Here is a 14,261-nt window from a genome sequence, read left to right as displayed (position 1 = left end):
ATCCTTTTTTTTTAGTTGAAATGCATTTTAAAATGTAATTTCAAAACAATACTTTTTTTTTTATATTCAGACTGATGTTTAACAAAACTAAATAAAACAAATACTGAATGTTTGATGTTTGAGCAATTGCTCATTGTGGTTAAAGGGCTAAATAAATCTTTTCGAATTCTATTTTTGGTGTTAATTTAGAAAACTTTCAACCAAGTGTAAGAATTATTTCACAGAGCCCTTTGCTCCATAACAATACATTTAATTGAAAATTAGTTTTCATTTCAGGTTGATATAATGCCGAAAATATTATTGCTCGATGGTTTAGATCAGGGGTGTCAGACTCGGGTTGGTTCGCGGGCCGCTTTAACGTCAACTTGATTTCACGCGGGCCGGACCATTTTAGATATAATATTTAGATTTTTTTTTATTTATAAATGGATTAAAAGAACTGGATTAAAAACCCTGAATATTCAGTTTTTTATAGATCCAAAACAATGTTTATTTTAGCTTTTTTTAATATATATTTTTAGATTTTGCAAAATGATTTTTGAACTAAAAACACAGAAAAAAACGATTAAAAAATTACAATTATTGATTTAAAAGGGGGAAAATCAGGAAATTTAATATACATCTATACTCTTCATTTTAATTTGATCCTAAAACAGAATGTCGGTACTCATGATTTACTTTACTGGGCCACACAAAATGATGCGACGGGACAGATTTGGCCCCCGGGCCGCCACTTTGACACATGTGGTTTAGATTATCTCTTTCTCTGCAATATTCTAAAAATATTCTATTCCAGGAAAAAAATGTGAACATAAAATAAAATAGGCTTAATTTATTTTCACAATTTATGGTGTTCCTTCCATTGTGGCAACCATATGTCAGGTCCTCCATCCAAGGAAGTTAACACAAACACCTTCACGCCGGAAAAGTTATCCAAGCATGGATGAAGCCGGATGCACTACAAGCCCTCAACAGGGTGCCCTGTCACAGCCAGAGAGAAAAAACTTGACGGATTGGTGCTTCATAAGGCATTAACACTCAAAATATGAATGAAAATTAATTTGTATATGTTTATAAACCTTATGGCTACCCTTCAAAAGAATAATATTCTGTGAATATTAACTCCGTTTACACTTGTTATATGGTTTGGAGTCCTAAAATAACTTTGTCTGATTTATTGGGCTGGGAAAATAATAAGCGATGTAATTTTCAATTTTGTTTATATTTTAAAAAACACGGTAGGTAAAACTGACAATTATTTTGGACATGGATGAATTTGGATAAATTTACAATTGTATTCAACATCATGTAAAAAAAGGCAAACATGTTGGTTATCATTTTATAAAGTTATGATTAGTTAAAAAATACAACACTAGAAAAACAGTCTGTTTTCAGAAAGAACTGAAGAAATCCGCTACTGCAACCCTTGTGAGGATAAGCAGTTCAGAAAATGAATGGAAAAAATGAATGAATGAATGAATGAATGCTATAAGTAGGCCACCCTAGAAAAAAAATCGACATGCGGGTGAATTTGTGAACATCTGAAACTAATGATGACAGTATGAATGACATGCCATTGAAATATTGCATTTAATGTGACTGCCATACCCGGTTTACGTAACATATATTCATGTACATTACGCCATTAGATAATCATGTTAAATGCTAATAATACTCTTTCTACAATCCCACTTGTGATACTCAAAAAGGTCAATGAAATAAATTTTATTTTTTATTTTTTTGCTGCACTGTACATTAGTGCCAAATTTATACCTCCCAGCATTAAACCCCCAACTTATAATGTTTTGCTGTATTCCATCCACAATACGACTGTTACTATGGAGAACACTGTTTAAGCTCACGGAGACAAATGAAAGATTTGTGGTGGCCTCCCATTCTACTTTACTACAGTAACAAGCGTTAGCCCAACATTGCCTTTGACACGTTTTATTCTTAATGTTCTTTTTGTTGCAAAAAAATGTTTTGTTTTGTTTTTCCCACTGGGTGGTTGTAGCCTCCACCACATGTTTTTGGTTGTCTATGTTCCAACAACAAACATTCCCCAAGGTGAGATTGAAAACAGAACAGTTTGAACAATTGAAATTCTTTTTTTCATGTAATAGACCCCGAAAGCTTAATTTTCAGTTACATTTGATAGAAAAATCATGCAGATAAAAATGGTTAGTTAGCCCTTAGATTTCTTGATTGTTTTAATTCAAGAACTAGTTGAAGATTCTTATTAAAAGCAGCTTTAAATTTGAGATCTAATTGTGCATCTATTACAATTACTATTGGTCTTTGTATCGAATTGGGTGCGCAAATACTTTTCTCTTCTAAACTTAGTTTAGATCTGTCTTTCTGGATTGTTTATTGTTCTTTAAATAACTTTTGATCATCGTATTTTCTATTACTTCTTTTGTCGTGCTTTGTTTGATTGCATCTCTGCTTTTTTCACGTTTCAGTTTCCCTCTGTTTAAATGTTTTAAATCTAAAACAGTAAACTCTCAGACTTCTAAGTTCAATGAAGATTTGGAAAACATGTTGTACGTACTCCCACACCGCACACCATGTGTTGGTGGGTACCGTAAAATGCAACAAGCATGTTATTCATTGAGAATTCCTTCATTGGTCTCCCTTTACAAATAAGAAGTCAGTGCATGAAACAGAAACAGACATATTTGCCTATAGTCTCAACTGTAAAGCTGATTGTGCACATTGGATGATTACTGTTTAGATTCACATGTTATACAAGATTTCATATGGTTGTCAGATGTGCAGGGGTTTCCTACACGCAGCGAAGTTTTTTCTAACTGCAGTATGTGAATATATATTTTTTGTTAAATTAATTTTGGCTGTACTTTATAATTAAATTAAAACTTAATATGCCGTGTACCCTCTAATGGCAAACTCGTAAACTTCAGAAAAATATAAGCCCGCAATTACCGTATTTTCTCGCAAAAAAAAGATGACTGATTCAAGGGTACGGTTTATATGCGCACAAATTAGATTTGACATGCCCAAAACTTCAAGTAGACAAAGACGAAACGCCATAGTGGAATACAATGCAGCCGATACGCTAATTTATTTCAAAATAAAGAAAAGATAAAACGCTAAACAAAATTTATTTTGACGTCCATGAATGAAATTCAAGAAAAAAAATAAACCATAAAGAGCTATCAACTTTCAAAACGATTGGTTCACGCATGAGTAGGGCTTCAAAGTTAGTATACACAAGAACAACAACAACCTGATGACTTGACAGGCCTTCACAGTGTACATACAGTGGGGTAAATGAGTAAGTATTTAGTCAACCACCAATTGTGCAAGTTATCCTACTTAAAAAGATTAGAGAGGCCTGGAATTGTCAACATGGGGACACCTCAACCATGAGAGACAGAATGTGGAAATTAAAAAAAAAATCACCTTGATTTGTAAAGAATTTATTTGCAAGTCATGGTCCAAAATAAGTATTTGGTCATTACCAAAAGTTCATCTCAATACTTTGTTATGCACCATTTGTTGGCAATAACGGAGGCCAAACGTTTTCTGTAACTCTTCAAGCGTTTCACACACTGTTTCTGGTATTTTGTCCCTTTCCTCCATGCAGATCTCCTCTAGAGCAGTGATATTTTGGAGCTGTTGTTGGCCAACACGGACTTTCAACTCCCTCCACAGATTTTCTATGGGGTTGAGATCTGGAGACTGGCTAGGCCACTCCAGGACCTTGAAATGCTTCTTACGAAGCCACTCATTTGTTGCCCAGGCTGTGTGTTTGGGAGCATTGTCATGCTGAAAGACCCAGACACATCTCATCTTCAATGTCCTTGCTGATGGAAGGAGATTTTCACTCAAAATCTCTCGATACAAGGCCCCATTCAGTCTTTCCTTTATACAGATCAGTCGTCCTGGTCCCTTTGCAGAAAAACAGCCCCAAAACATGATGTTTCCACCCCCATGCTTCACAGTGGGTATGGTGTTCTTCGGATGCAATTGAGTATTCTTTCTCCTCCAAACACGAGAACAAGTGTTTCTACCAAAAAGTTATATTTTGGTTTCATCTGACCATAACACGTTCTCCCACATTCTCTTCTGGATCATCCAAATGCTCTCTAGCGAAACACAGTGGGACACGTCTGGCAATGTGGGATTTGAGTCCCTGGCGGCGCATTGTGTGACTGATAGTAGCCTTTGTTACTGTGGTCCCAGCTCTCTGTAGGTCATTCACTAGGTTCCCCCATGTGGTTCTGGGATTTTTGCTTACCATTCTTGTTATCATTTTGACGCCACGGGGTGAGATCTTGCATGGAGCCTCAGATCGAGGGAGATCTTTTTTTTTAAATAAAATGTGGTACACATTGGCCATTAACTAAAAAATGGTACAAACAGTATAAACCACATAGCATGGTAAACCTGATGACAGTTTTTTGTCATATCGCACAGCTTTAATTCTCAGTTTGACATACACACACATTGTGAGCAAAAGTGTTTTCAATAGTGTATCCTCCAATTGTTGCAACATTAAAAAGTTTAAATTATTGTAAACCATTCCAAATATGATATCATGGCCTTCTAAATGTGATAACCAACATTCAAAACATTGTATGCTGCTGTCTGGCCCACATGAGCCTGATAATGACGTCCAACTTCTGGGCGACTTCTACCAGGCGGTATTTTCTTGTGTGGGCCGACAGCAATACAAAGTGCATGAAGCCCTACAGCAGGTTGCTGGCAGTCAAGGTTATAATGGCATTGGCCATGTCTTTGTTTGGAAAAGATGGTGTCAGACCCCATTTCAAAGTGGCAGTTAAACATTTCCTTCCACTGAACAAAGTGTATTTTGTCTGAGCGTGATCATAACATCTGGCGTGAGCTACGTCCTCAGAGATCCAGATGGTGTGAAGTCGTCATTGGCCAGTGTTTCCTCCCATCTTCTTTGCTTGATGACATGATTTTTTTTCTACCAAGTTTTCCTGGCTCCTTCATGACTTCACTTCAACTATTTCACAGACAGCATGAATGTGCGTATGCAGACTTCCCACCTTATTCTGATATCACACATACTGTGCCAGGTCGTTACACAGTCTGTAAACCTTGATACCTTCAGGGTCTTATTTTTTATTTACACTTTTTGCAATAATTGCCACATATTCACATAAAAGTCATATAGTTTCTAATGGACAAAATTTTATAGGGAGCTAAACAAAAATGAGAGGAAAACAGTACATAAGAGCGTAAATGGGGGCGATAATAAGTCTGAATTATTTTGGTTATTCTTTTTAATCATCTGAAATTTGTTTTAAGTAACAATGTAAATGCAATTGTTCCCCAATAAATAAATTTAAAAAAACTGAATATATATATATATATATATATATATATATATATATATATATATATATATATATATATATATATACATATATACATATATACATATATACATATATATACATATATATATATATATATATATATATATATATATATATATATATATATATACATATATACATATACACACATACATACCTGGGACAGTTATTAAAATTATTAATGATAGTCACCTGACACCAAAATCGTTAAAGATTTTTTAAATTACTCGCCTACTTCAGGGGTTTTAATTAGTGATTGGCCAACCAAGACACCTCATAATGTTTTGAATAATTAGTACTCAAATACAAATGTGAAATGGACAGAAAATCCTGAGGAACTCTACATCGTATAGTGTACTTGAATTGCTTACCTGTAAAAGTAGAGTTATAAGAGATCTTGCATGGCTGACAGCCTCATTTGTGTCATGTTGAGTTTGAAGAAGACCGATGGGGGATTAATGAGGCGACACGTTCTGTAAACACAGCCACACAGTGAAGTTCAACATTCTTTCACTCGCGTAAGCAAACTGTGTGAGAAGCACAAACTTTTCCGCACACAGACCGGATATACAGTACACGGCGCTATTCAGTGCAGAGAAAGACCCTGAGTAAATAATACCAAGAAATGGTGTGTCTGTTGAGTTTCTGAGCCCACTTTTGAAAATGATCTCTTGTGGGATTGAGTGGCAACTTGACACCACTCTGCAGAGGATGCATTTTCAGACCAGTGTTGATGTATTTAAGAACAAAGCTAGCATTGTGTTGTACATACATATATGAAAACATCTGCTGTAGCACAGTGATTGGAAATAACTAGAATGATTGGTTTATCTTTTGAGCATTGTTCTTGTATTAGTATATCATTTTGCTTTGGTGGGGGCTGAAACACAACACGACCCCTGAGCAGAGTTGATGACCTCGGTGTCAGCCTCCCACGAATCCAAGCGTCCGGCCGTCCAAAAGTTTCCAAACTATTCTATTTATGGAAAGAGTCAAGATACCCTCGGGTGTGACGAGCTTTTCCATGTGAGCCCTCCCAAGAAGAATCCAAAGAAAGAGGTCAAAGGTTCAACACCTACTGCCAGATGTACTAAAGGGAATCCCCACATGATGACACAGACATCCGGAACTAGGAAACGGAATCCCCCATTTTTTATTGCCCAAAGGGAAAACAGCATATTGACTGACAGGTACTTGGTCATGTGTAAAAGCAACCTTTCATCCCCCACTTCTCTTTGCTTCAGTTATGGGAGAGTTGGAGCCTAGCCTAGATGATCGGCTGTGTGAACACTCTAAATTGCCCCTAGGTATGAGTGTGAGCAAGAATGTGGCCAGGTCACCCTTGTGAAAGACATTTTAATCTCAACAGGTTCTATCTGGTTAAATAAAGGTTAGATTGCAAATTACGGAGACTACAAATCCAAGCTAAACCCCCAAAAGCCCCCCAGTCTCCAATTAACCTAACATGAACGGGATGTTAAGGGAATATGGTGAAAGATAGATAAAGAAAAGAAAGATACATAAAAGAAAGATACATAAACAAGAAGAAACACTGTAATTTTAGAGACAGACTTACTAGTAACAGATAGATTACAGTTCTGCACTTGCAAAAAAAATCATTCATTCTTTCATTCATCTTCTATACCACCCATCCTCAAAAGCAGAGGTCTCTAAACCGGTCCGCGAGGGCCACTGTGGGTGCAGGTTTTTGTTCCAAACGATCCAACACAGTTTAACCAATGAGGTTTCTGCTGAAAAAAGAAGCACCTGACTGCAATCCACTAATTGCACTTCGAGGATACCAGATTGGTGGAAAGGTTTCCTCTTACAGGTTGGAATAAAAACCCGCACCCATTGCGGCCCTTTCTGGAATAGTTTGGGGACCACTGCTCAAAAGGGTTGCTGGAGTCTAACCCAGCTGTCTTCAGGCGAAAGTTGGACAACACCCTAGACTGGTCGCCAGTCAGCCATAGGGCACACCAAAAATTAATTATTAATTCTCTAATAAAATGTATCGGTATGAATTTTCAATGAGATGCAACAACAGACAGAGTTTTAATCAGAATGTATAACTTCACTCTGGTGTAATAATTCATCAAACTGGATCAAAACAGTTAGTTTAAGCACAATCAAATCTAAATCACGCAAATATCAATCAATATCTTTTTTCATTCAGGTATGCCACTTGGTAAATATGTATGCCATTGAAATATTAAAAATGTTTCAACAACAAAATTGCCAAAAACATCTAAATTGATCCAAATTTTTTTATTTCTTGTACATAATGTAAAAAAAATCCCTTGGATTATTTCATTGTCCAAAGACTGGAGATAATCGTATCGCAACATCTTTGGCTACTACTGCGGTCCACCTGTATTTTTACAGAATTCAGTTTTCAATTTAATACAATACAGTGAGGGCGGCCCAGTGGGGCGCGTGGTTAGCGCGTCGGTGTCACAGCTCTGAGGTCCTGGGTTCAAATCCACATCATGTCCATCTATGTGGAGTTTGCATGTTCTCCCTGGGCCTACGTGGGTTTCCTCTGGGTATCCAGTTTCCTCCCACATTCCAAAAACATGCATGATAGGGGGATTGGGCACTATAAATTGCTCCTAGGTATGGATGTGAATGTGTATAGTTGTTGGACTCCTTGTGCCCTGCCACCGATTCAGGATGTCCCCCGCCTCTGGCCCGGAGACAGCTGGGATTGGCTCCAGCACCCCTCACGAGCCTGATGAGGATAAAGCGGTTCAGAAGATGAGATGAGACAACACAGTGAATGAAAATTCCACACCTATTTGGATTTAAGAGCGTAAATTATGACGCGGCGCATCTTTTTTGGCAGAACGTCCCAATACTAAAAGTCCACCTCAAACAACATGGGCGTTCTCACATGCATTCCTCGCTATTGGTTGTCATGGTGGCCAAGGGAAGGCTCCTCTATATAAAGTCCTGCTCTCTTTCGTCCTGAGGCACAACGACAAAGAGATCACAACCTTCTGCTTTAACCTAAGATAGAGCCCAAAAGAGGAGGGAAATATCAACCCTTAATCCAAGGACTCCAGAAAGCTTCAGTGCAGTCAATTTCTGTAGATATAATTAAGCTCCCCTTACTCTGAGGATGTCCTGTTTGTGTTATAGAGCTCTTTTTCTGATCTGCTTCACAGCACAGGTAGGACATTTTTAGACATGCTTGCATATTCAAGTTAATTGTGAACAGGCTAAATGCTCTTAAAAATATATTTTTTGCTCACATAATGCAGCATCCATATTAACTTACATTTACCAACAATGGTTACCTTTAACTAAAAGGATGTTTTTCTTTGCTTTGGAAGAAGAAGAAAAAGTCAAACGATATCCCTGTATATAGATTTGATTTAGAAAGGACTCAAAATATTTCTTTTCGTCTCAATCAGGTGCTGACATTAGTCTGGTCCCAAGTATGTCCGCGGAGATGCCAGTGCCCCAAGGAACCCCCAATCTGTGACCCTGGGGTGCCCCTAATCCTGGATGACTGCATCTGCTGCCTCACGTGCGCTCGCCAGAAAGGTGAGGCGTGTTCAGAAATGAACCCCTGCGACACACGGAAAGGCCTGCGATGCGACTACTCTTCTGGTCAAAACAAAAACATGGGCTTGTGTGTGGGTAAGTCATTTGTTTCTCAGAAATATCGGCTAGAGTTAAAAAATTGAACTTCAAATTTCATCTCCTCTGATGGTCTTTGTGTTCCAGCCCACGAAGGAGAAGTCTGTGTTCTGGATGGTACAGTCTACCAGAACGGCCAGACCTTCTTTCCCAGCTGCAAACACCAGTGCATCTGCCGGGACGGGCAGATCGCGTGCATACCGCGCTGCGACATTGACGTCATGCTGCCTGGCCCCGACTGTCCTGCGCCTCGCAAGGTCCAGATTCCTGGGGAATGCTGCGAGAAGTGGGTGTGCGAGCCCCAGATTGAAGCCAGTGCGCTGGGTGGCTTTGCAATGGCAGGTGAGCAGACACTTCTGTTAACAGTGCTCTAATAACAGTCACAAATTGCACCAACAGTCAACTGTAGATCAACTACTAACATATTTTGTCTAATATTTCCAACACCCAAAAACATTCACATATGGCTTACCGAGCAGCCTTCATTTAGGAGTGATCGGTTATCTGTCTATATGTTCCCTGCAATTTGCATCCTATTCAGTATGTATTCTGCCTCAAGCCATAGTTAGCTAGCTATCCCCATGAGGATAAGCAATATGCAAAAGTAACAAACAAATCAATAGAATATTTCCTTAGTTTAATGAACCAACCTAGAAAGTCCTCCAGGATTTTTTTGTCAAGGGGATTTGCAATCTTAATATTTGATTGAGAGCTAAGTCGAGTTGACTGATAGCTCACTTGATTTCAATGCTCTGCCTGCACCGCTGGAGAGACATTGCACTGCAATACTGAAAACAGGAACAGACCTGAATTCAAGTGAACTATTTATTCACGATTTATATAACTATAGCTATTCTGCCTTGTGTAACTAAAATAGGAGATTCTTCAGTCTATAATGGTTTACTTCAACGGACAACAATGACTTTTGAAAGAACTAAGGCTGGTCCGATACTGTTCTCATACTGGACTTGAGGAAACATTCCTGGTGTCATACCGGTGTGAGACACACAGAGTTGAAAGGTTATTTACTCAGCACTGACCTGTCAGAGGAAGGAGTTGCAATGAGGCAAAATGCAAAGCAGTGTTATCACCTCAACCTCAAATGTGAAGCACTGATGTGATTTTAATTTTCTGATTCAATTAGGAATTTGTTTATTTATCTTTGAAAGTTGGTATTTTTAACCTGCTTTTAACTCAATGACATTCTCCTGCTCCTGAAGCCTTTCGTCAAGAGGACTCCGTGAACATTGATGCATGGGACCCGAGTTTGAATTGCATCGAGCAAACCACAGAGTGGGGGGCCTGCTCTCGAACCTGTGGAATGGGGCTGTCCACCAGGGTCACTAACAAGAACCGCCGTTGTGAACTGGTGAAGCAGAGCCGATTGTGTATGATCCGATCCTGCGAGCAGGAGCAAACACCGCTCTCGCAGCCAAAGGTAGGAGTGTAATTGTTATAAGAATTTTTAAAATGTCAAGATTTCACTCAAATGTTTTTCTTCTTCTTCCGTTGTGTCCAGAGAGGCGGCAAGTGTCAGAGGATGGTACGGAGCGACACGGCTTTCCAGCTCTCCTACAAAAACTGCACCAGCATCCAGGCCTACAAACCTCGATACTGTGGTTCCTGCAAAGATGGCCGTTGCTGCACCCCGCACAGGACCAAGACCGCCTTGGTGGAGTTCACGTGCGCCGGCGGTAAGACCAGCAAGCGTCCGGTCATGGTGATCATGACCTGCGTCTGCCACAACAACTGCCCACGGGAGAACGCGATGTGGCAGCCTTCGGAGCTGGGCTACAGTGGGATGACGTTATAGGTCATTGAATGCCAGCCAATGACTGTGTGTGTGTATATTTAATAATTTCTTTGAGTTGGACAAATGTTTGTTCAAATTCTTCAACATGAGTTGTATCAACTCTTAACTTTAGCCCAAGGTATGCAATATAATTGGTGATGTGCACAATGAGAGTCAATTCCTCTGCAGAATGAAAGCCCTTAAAGAGTCTATCCTATTTTAAAGACTCTAATAATAGGAAGAAAAATGAACAACATTTTTACATTAATGACAACGCATAATGAGAATTTACTTGATAAAATTGAACGGTCAACGCAATGTGATTGTTGTTTTGTTTAGTTGGAATGCTGCGATTAACCCTATGGGTATATTAATGCGGAATATAAACTAAATTAACCTGTACCCAAGTTTTCAGAGTCAAAAGTACCGCGTAACAATGTTAACACATGTTCTAATTATATGCATGCAACTGACAATTTCCAATTATTGGAAGCATTTTAGAATAACCACACTGTGTTCTGTGACATGACCCTGAAAAAAAGGGCTCAACCTCACATCAGAGGTCATTATTGGGACGGTGTCATTTTTAACATCTGCCTGACATCTTCCCAAGTAGTTTGTGGCAATTTTCACAGTAGTTGTTGTTATAAAGAAAATGAATGACAATGGTTCTTGGTAAAAATGTTCTTGCTCAAAGTTATGGTTGTTTGCTTTGATTTTGTTATAAATTCTAAAAACTATTAAATGTAATCTCATATCTTATTTCTAACTCATCTCTGCTTATTCATGTTAATTCTTTTGATAATAAAATTATTTTTATATCGAAGATTGTTTCCATTATTGTCCTAATTTACTGGTTACGTCCATGTTGTCTGGATGACAGTTGATGCACTTGCCTAATGAGTTGTCCTGCATTTGATTTATCAACATTTGTTTATATATGGAAAACAATAGATACATGTAATTCAGTTACATCAGCAAATAGATTATGTGCTCAACTTTCTTCTACAAGTGCCATAATTATCCAAAATTTGGCGTTTGCAATGTTCCCTCTAATTTTGTGTTTGTCTGGGCAGAAAGACAACCTCCCTGAGCACACCGAGTACTGGTGTGAGCAACATCATCATTGCTCGCTATGGGCACACACCAGTGTCACACCTGCCATGAGCAGGTACATGTCTACTACAAATAAATGATTTAGTAATAATAAAATGTAATTATTAATATCTATGAATGGGCGGCCCGGCGGATGAGTGGTTCGCACGTCGGCCTCACAGCAAAAAAAAAAAAAAAAAAAGGGATTTTATTTTGTGCGCTCCATATGATTTGCTGTGCGCTGAGAAGACGAGAGTAGTGCGCAATTGCGCACGCGTGCAGCTTATAGGGAACATTGGGCGTTTGTATTATTTGATGAATTTGTTTTTATACAACACGGCAATTAACGCAAAGACTGTAGTTTCTTTATCAAGATGTCAACAAATTTAATTGAATGGAAATGTGGAGGCTTTCAATTTTTTTAAGACAAATTATAGCCAACAATTGCAAACATTTAATGAATAATGCCCCAATTTCCAGGGGTGCATAAAAAGGAACTCATTATGTAGTTCAACTCAGTATAGGATTTTCTACTATTTCCATAAAGGCTAAGCCAATGCATCTCAGTATCTTTTTTATGGTTCATTTACAAACAGTTCTTCTCCATCTCTTGTTGTCTGTTGTCTTTACTGTCAATGACATTCGATGGAGCACCTTTGTGTTGCTAAAAGGTTTGCACAACATACTTTTGAGCTTTGGCCTGGGCCAAACAGGGCAGGTGTGAATATGCCTTAAAGTATATCACTTACATGCATAGATGAATAACAATACAGTAGTGTGTATTATTTGTTGTCAATATGTTGGTCACAATTTTAAAGTACTGTGTTAAGTTTTGTTCCCACACGTGCTCCCAGTTTCAAAAAGCAATTAAATATCAACCTTCACAAATCTTTAAAAAGATCTTTTGAGGTTGTTGGTTTGTTTGTGTATTTGTTTTGAAGGCCAATGCTACAACAAAGCATATGCATTGAAGTGGATAGCTCATTTCCATTTAAAAGTGAACAAAAAACAAAACAAAAATCAATCGAAGCTGCACCAACACAATTCATTAAAACAATAAAAAATAATACACTGTGGGTTCCTTTTTCTTTCAGTAAAACAAACAATCCTGTTTGTTTTACTTCTAATGAAGTGAGTGGTGAAAACTGGCTCCTATCTTTTCTGTGTATTCTGGGCAACAATTCATTAACATGATGTTTCATTTTGCAGCCAATTCACCAGGCCAGTTCACAGATTTATGATGACTATTCTGCCACATACTGTGTACTAATTTCCCAACTTAACAATTTACTTGCAGTCATTATTTATGTAGTGAAAACATCGAACCTGTATTCAGGCCTTTTCTAGTGTGTCTTTTCTGTCTGCCATTACGAGGGATTTATTTGGGTTATCGGGACACTCCTTACATTTAAAACAATAAAAAAAGAATTCAAGGTTGATTATTAACTCTAAATTGAAGTCGGAATTGTTAGCTAGTAGCCCTCGTATGATTGCTTCTTGGAGAGTTCATTGTCCTCCCCACTTGGATTCAAGTGGTTCTAAAGATTAAATGCAACGATATGTACACATGTATTTGATACACATTTAAAACAATCATTCACATTTTCCCTAAATCAATCGAAAACTCTTACATTTGAGGACCCACCGTGGATCGGACCCTCGACCTCAGAACTGTGGGCCGGACATGCTGACCACTACAACCACCATTAAAAATACAAAGCTATTGTATTGTTTTGACAATGATCAACCATTTGACCCAATTAAATCAAAAGTATTAAAAACATAACGTATATAAAAGATAACGATGGTGATTAAATCTTTTGATCGAGTCCAGTTCGATTGTGCTTATCAATCACAACATCAATTCAGATTGATGAATTGCTACCCCCCTACTTGATATGGACAAAAATAGTGGAAAACAGATGGCAACAGTTAGATTATTGTGAGGGATTTTAAAGTAAAATGTAATTATTCAAGTTTTACTTTGGAGTAGTAGTCAAAGCCAGACCTCACTGGTTAAATGAATTGGAAATCTACTTTTTCTTTGGCAAGGAGTCAAATGCTATAACATTTCAAATACAAGAAAGACAACAATTTTAGAATGTTATTGTATTGTTTGTTATTGTATTTGTGATATAAAGCACTTTGAATTTCCTTGTGTTGAATTGCTCTGAACAAATAAATTTGCCTTTAATTGTAAAATAAATAAATAGTCAATCTAGAAAAGATTAAATTACTCACTGTTTTGGATGTCAACATTTGTCTAGTCCAGGGCTGGCCAAGTCCAGTCTTCGAGAGCCCCTATCCGATCTGTTTTCCATATCTCCCTCCACCAACACACCTGAATCAAATCATCT

At 38.0% G+C, this 14,261-nt stretch overlaps 1 protein-coding gene and 1 long non-coding RNA gene across 2 annotated transcripts in view; one reads left to right on the top strand and one right to left on the bottom strand.

The window, feature by feature from the left end:
• The window catches only part of LOC144073113 (uncharacterized), a 26,581-nt gene extending 12,320 nt beyond the window's left edge, over positions 1-14,261 (bottom strand). The window contains exons 1-2 of the long non-coding RNA XR_013300017.1: positions 14,146-14,261; positions 5,744-5,845 (exon numbers count right to left, since the gene is read on the bottom strand). This is a non-coding gene — a long non-coding RNA (uncharacterized LOC144073113). The remainder of the gene's footprint in view (positions 1-5,743; positions 5,846-14,145) is intronic.
• LOC144073111 (CCN family member 3-like) lies at positions 8,370-11,526 on the top strand. The gene is made up of 5 exons (XM_077598682.1): positions 8,370-8,544; positions 8,789-9,017; positions 9,105-9,359; positions 10,238-10,455; positions 10,537-11,526. Exons 1-5 carry the CDS (start codon positions 8,494-8,496, stop codon positions 10,828-10,830), a joined length of 1,047 nt encoding a protein of 348 aa, XP_077454808.1. The 5' UTR covers positions 8,370-8,493; the 3' UTR covers positions 10,831-11,526.

This window comes from Stigmatopora argus, chromosome 4 (assembly GCF_051989625.1).
Source record: "Stigmatopora argus isolate UIUO_Sarg chromosome 4, RoL_Sarg_1.0, whole genome shotgun sequence".
In the NCBI taxonomy this organism is placed as follows: Eukaryota; Metazoa; Chordata; class Actinopteri; order Syngnathiformes; family Syngnathidae; genus Stigmatopora; species Stigmatopora argus.
Note: the sequence above shows the minus strand (reverse complement) of the source record. Positions and strands in the feature narration are given on the sequence as shown.

What these genes read in the sequence shown, in the direction of transcription:
- LOC144073111 (XM_077598682.1), top strand. Translation starts at nt 8,494, where the DNA reads ATGTCCTGTTTGTGTTATAGAGCTCTTTTTCTGATCTGCTTCACAGCA. An exon ending in TGATCTGCTTCACAGCACAG is followed by an intron (nt 8,545 to 8,788) that starts GTAGGACATTTT and finishes CGTCTCAATCAG; the next exon opens with GTGCTGACATTAGTCTGGTC. An exon ending in AAACATGGGCTTGTGTGTGG is followed by an intron (nt 9,018 to 9,104) that starts GTAAGTCATTTG and finishes TTTGTGTTCCAG; the next exon opens with CCCACGAAGGAGAAGTCTGT.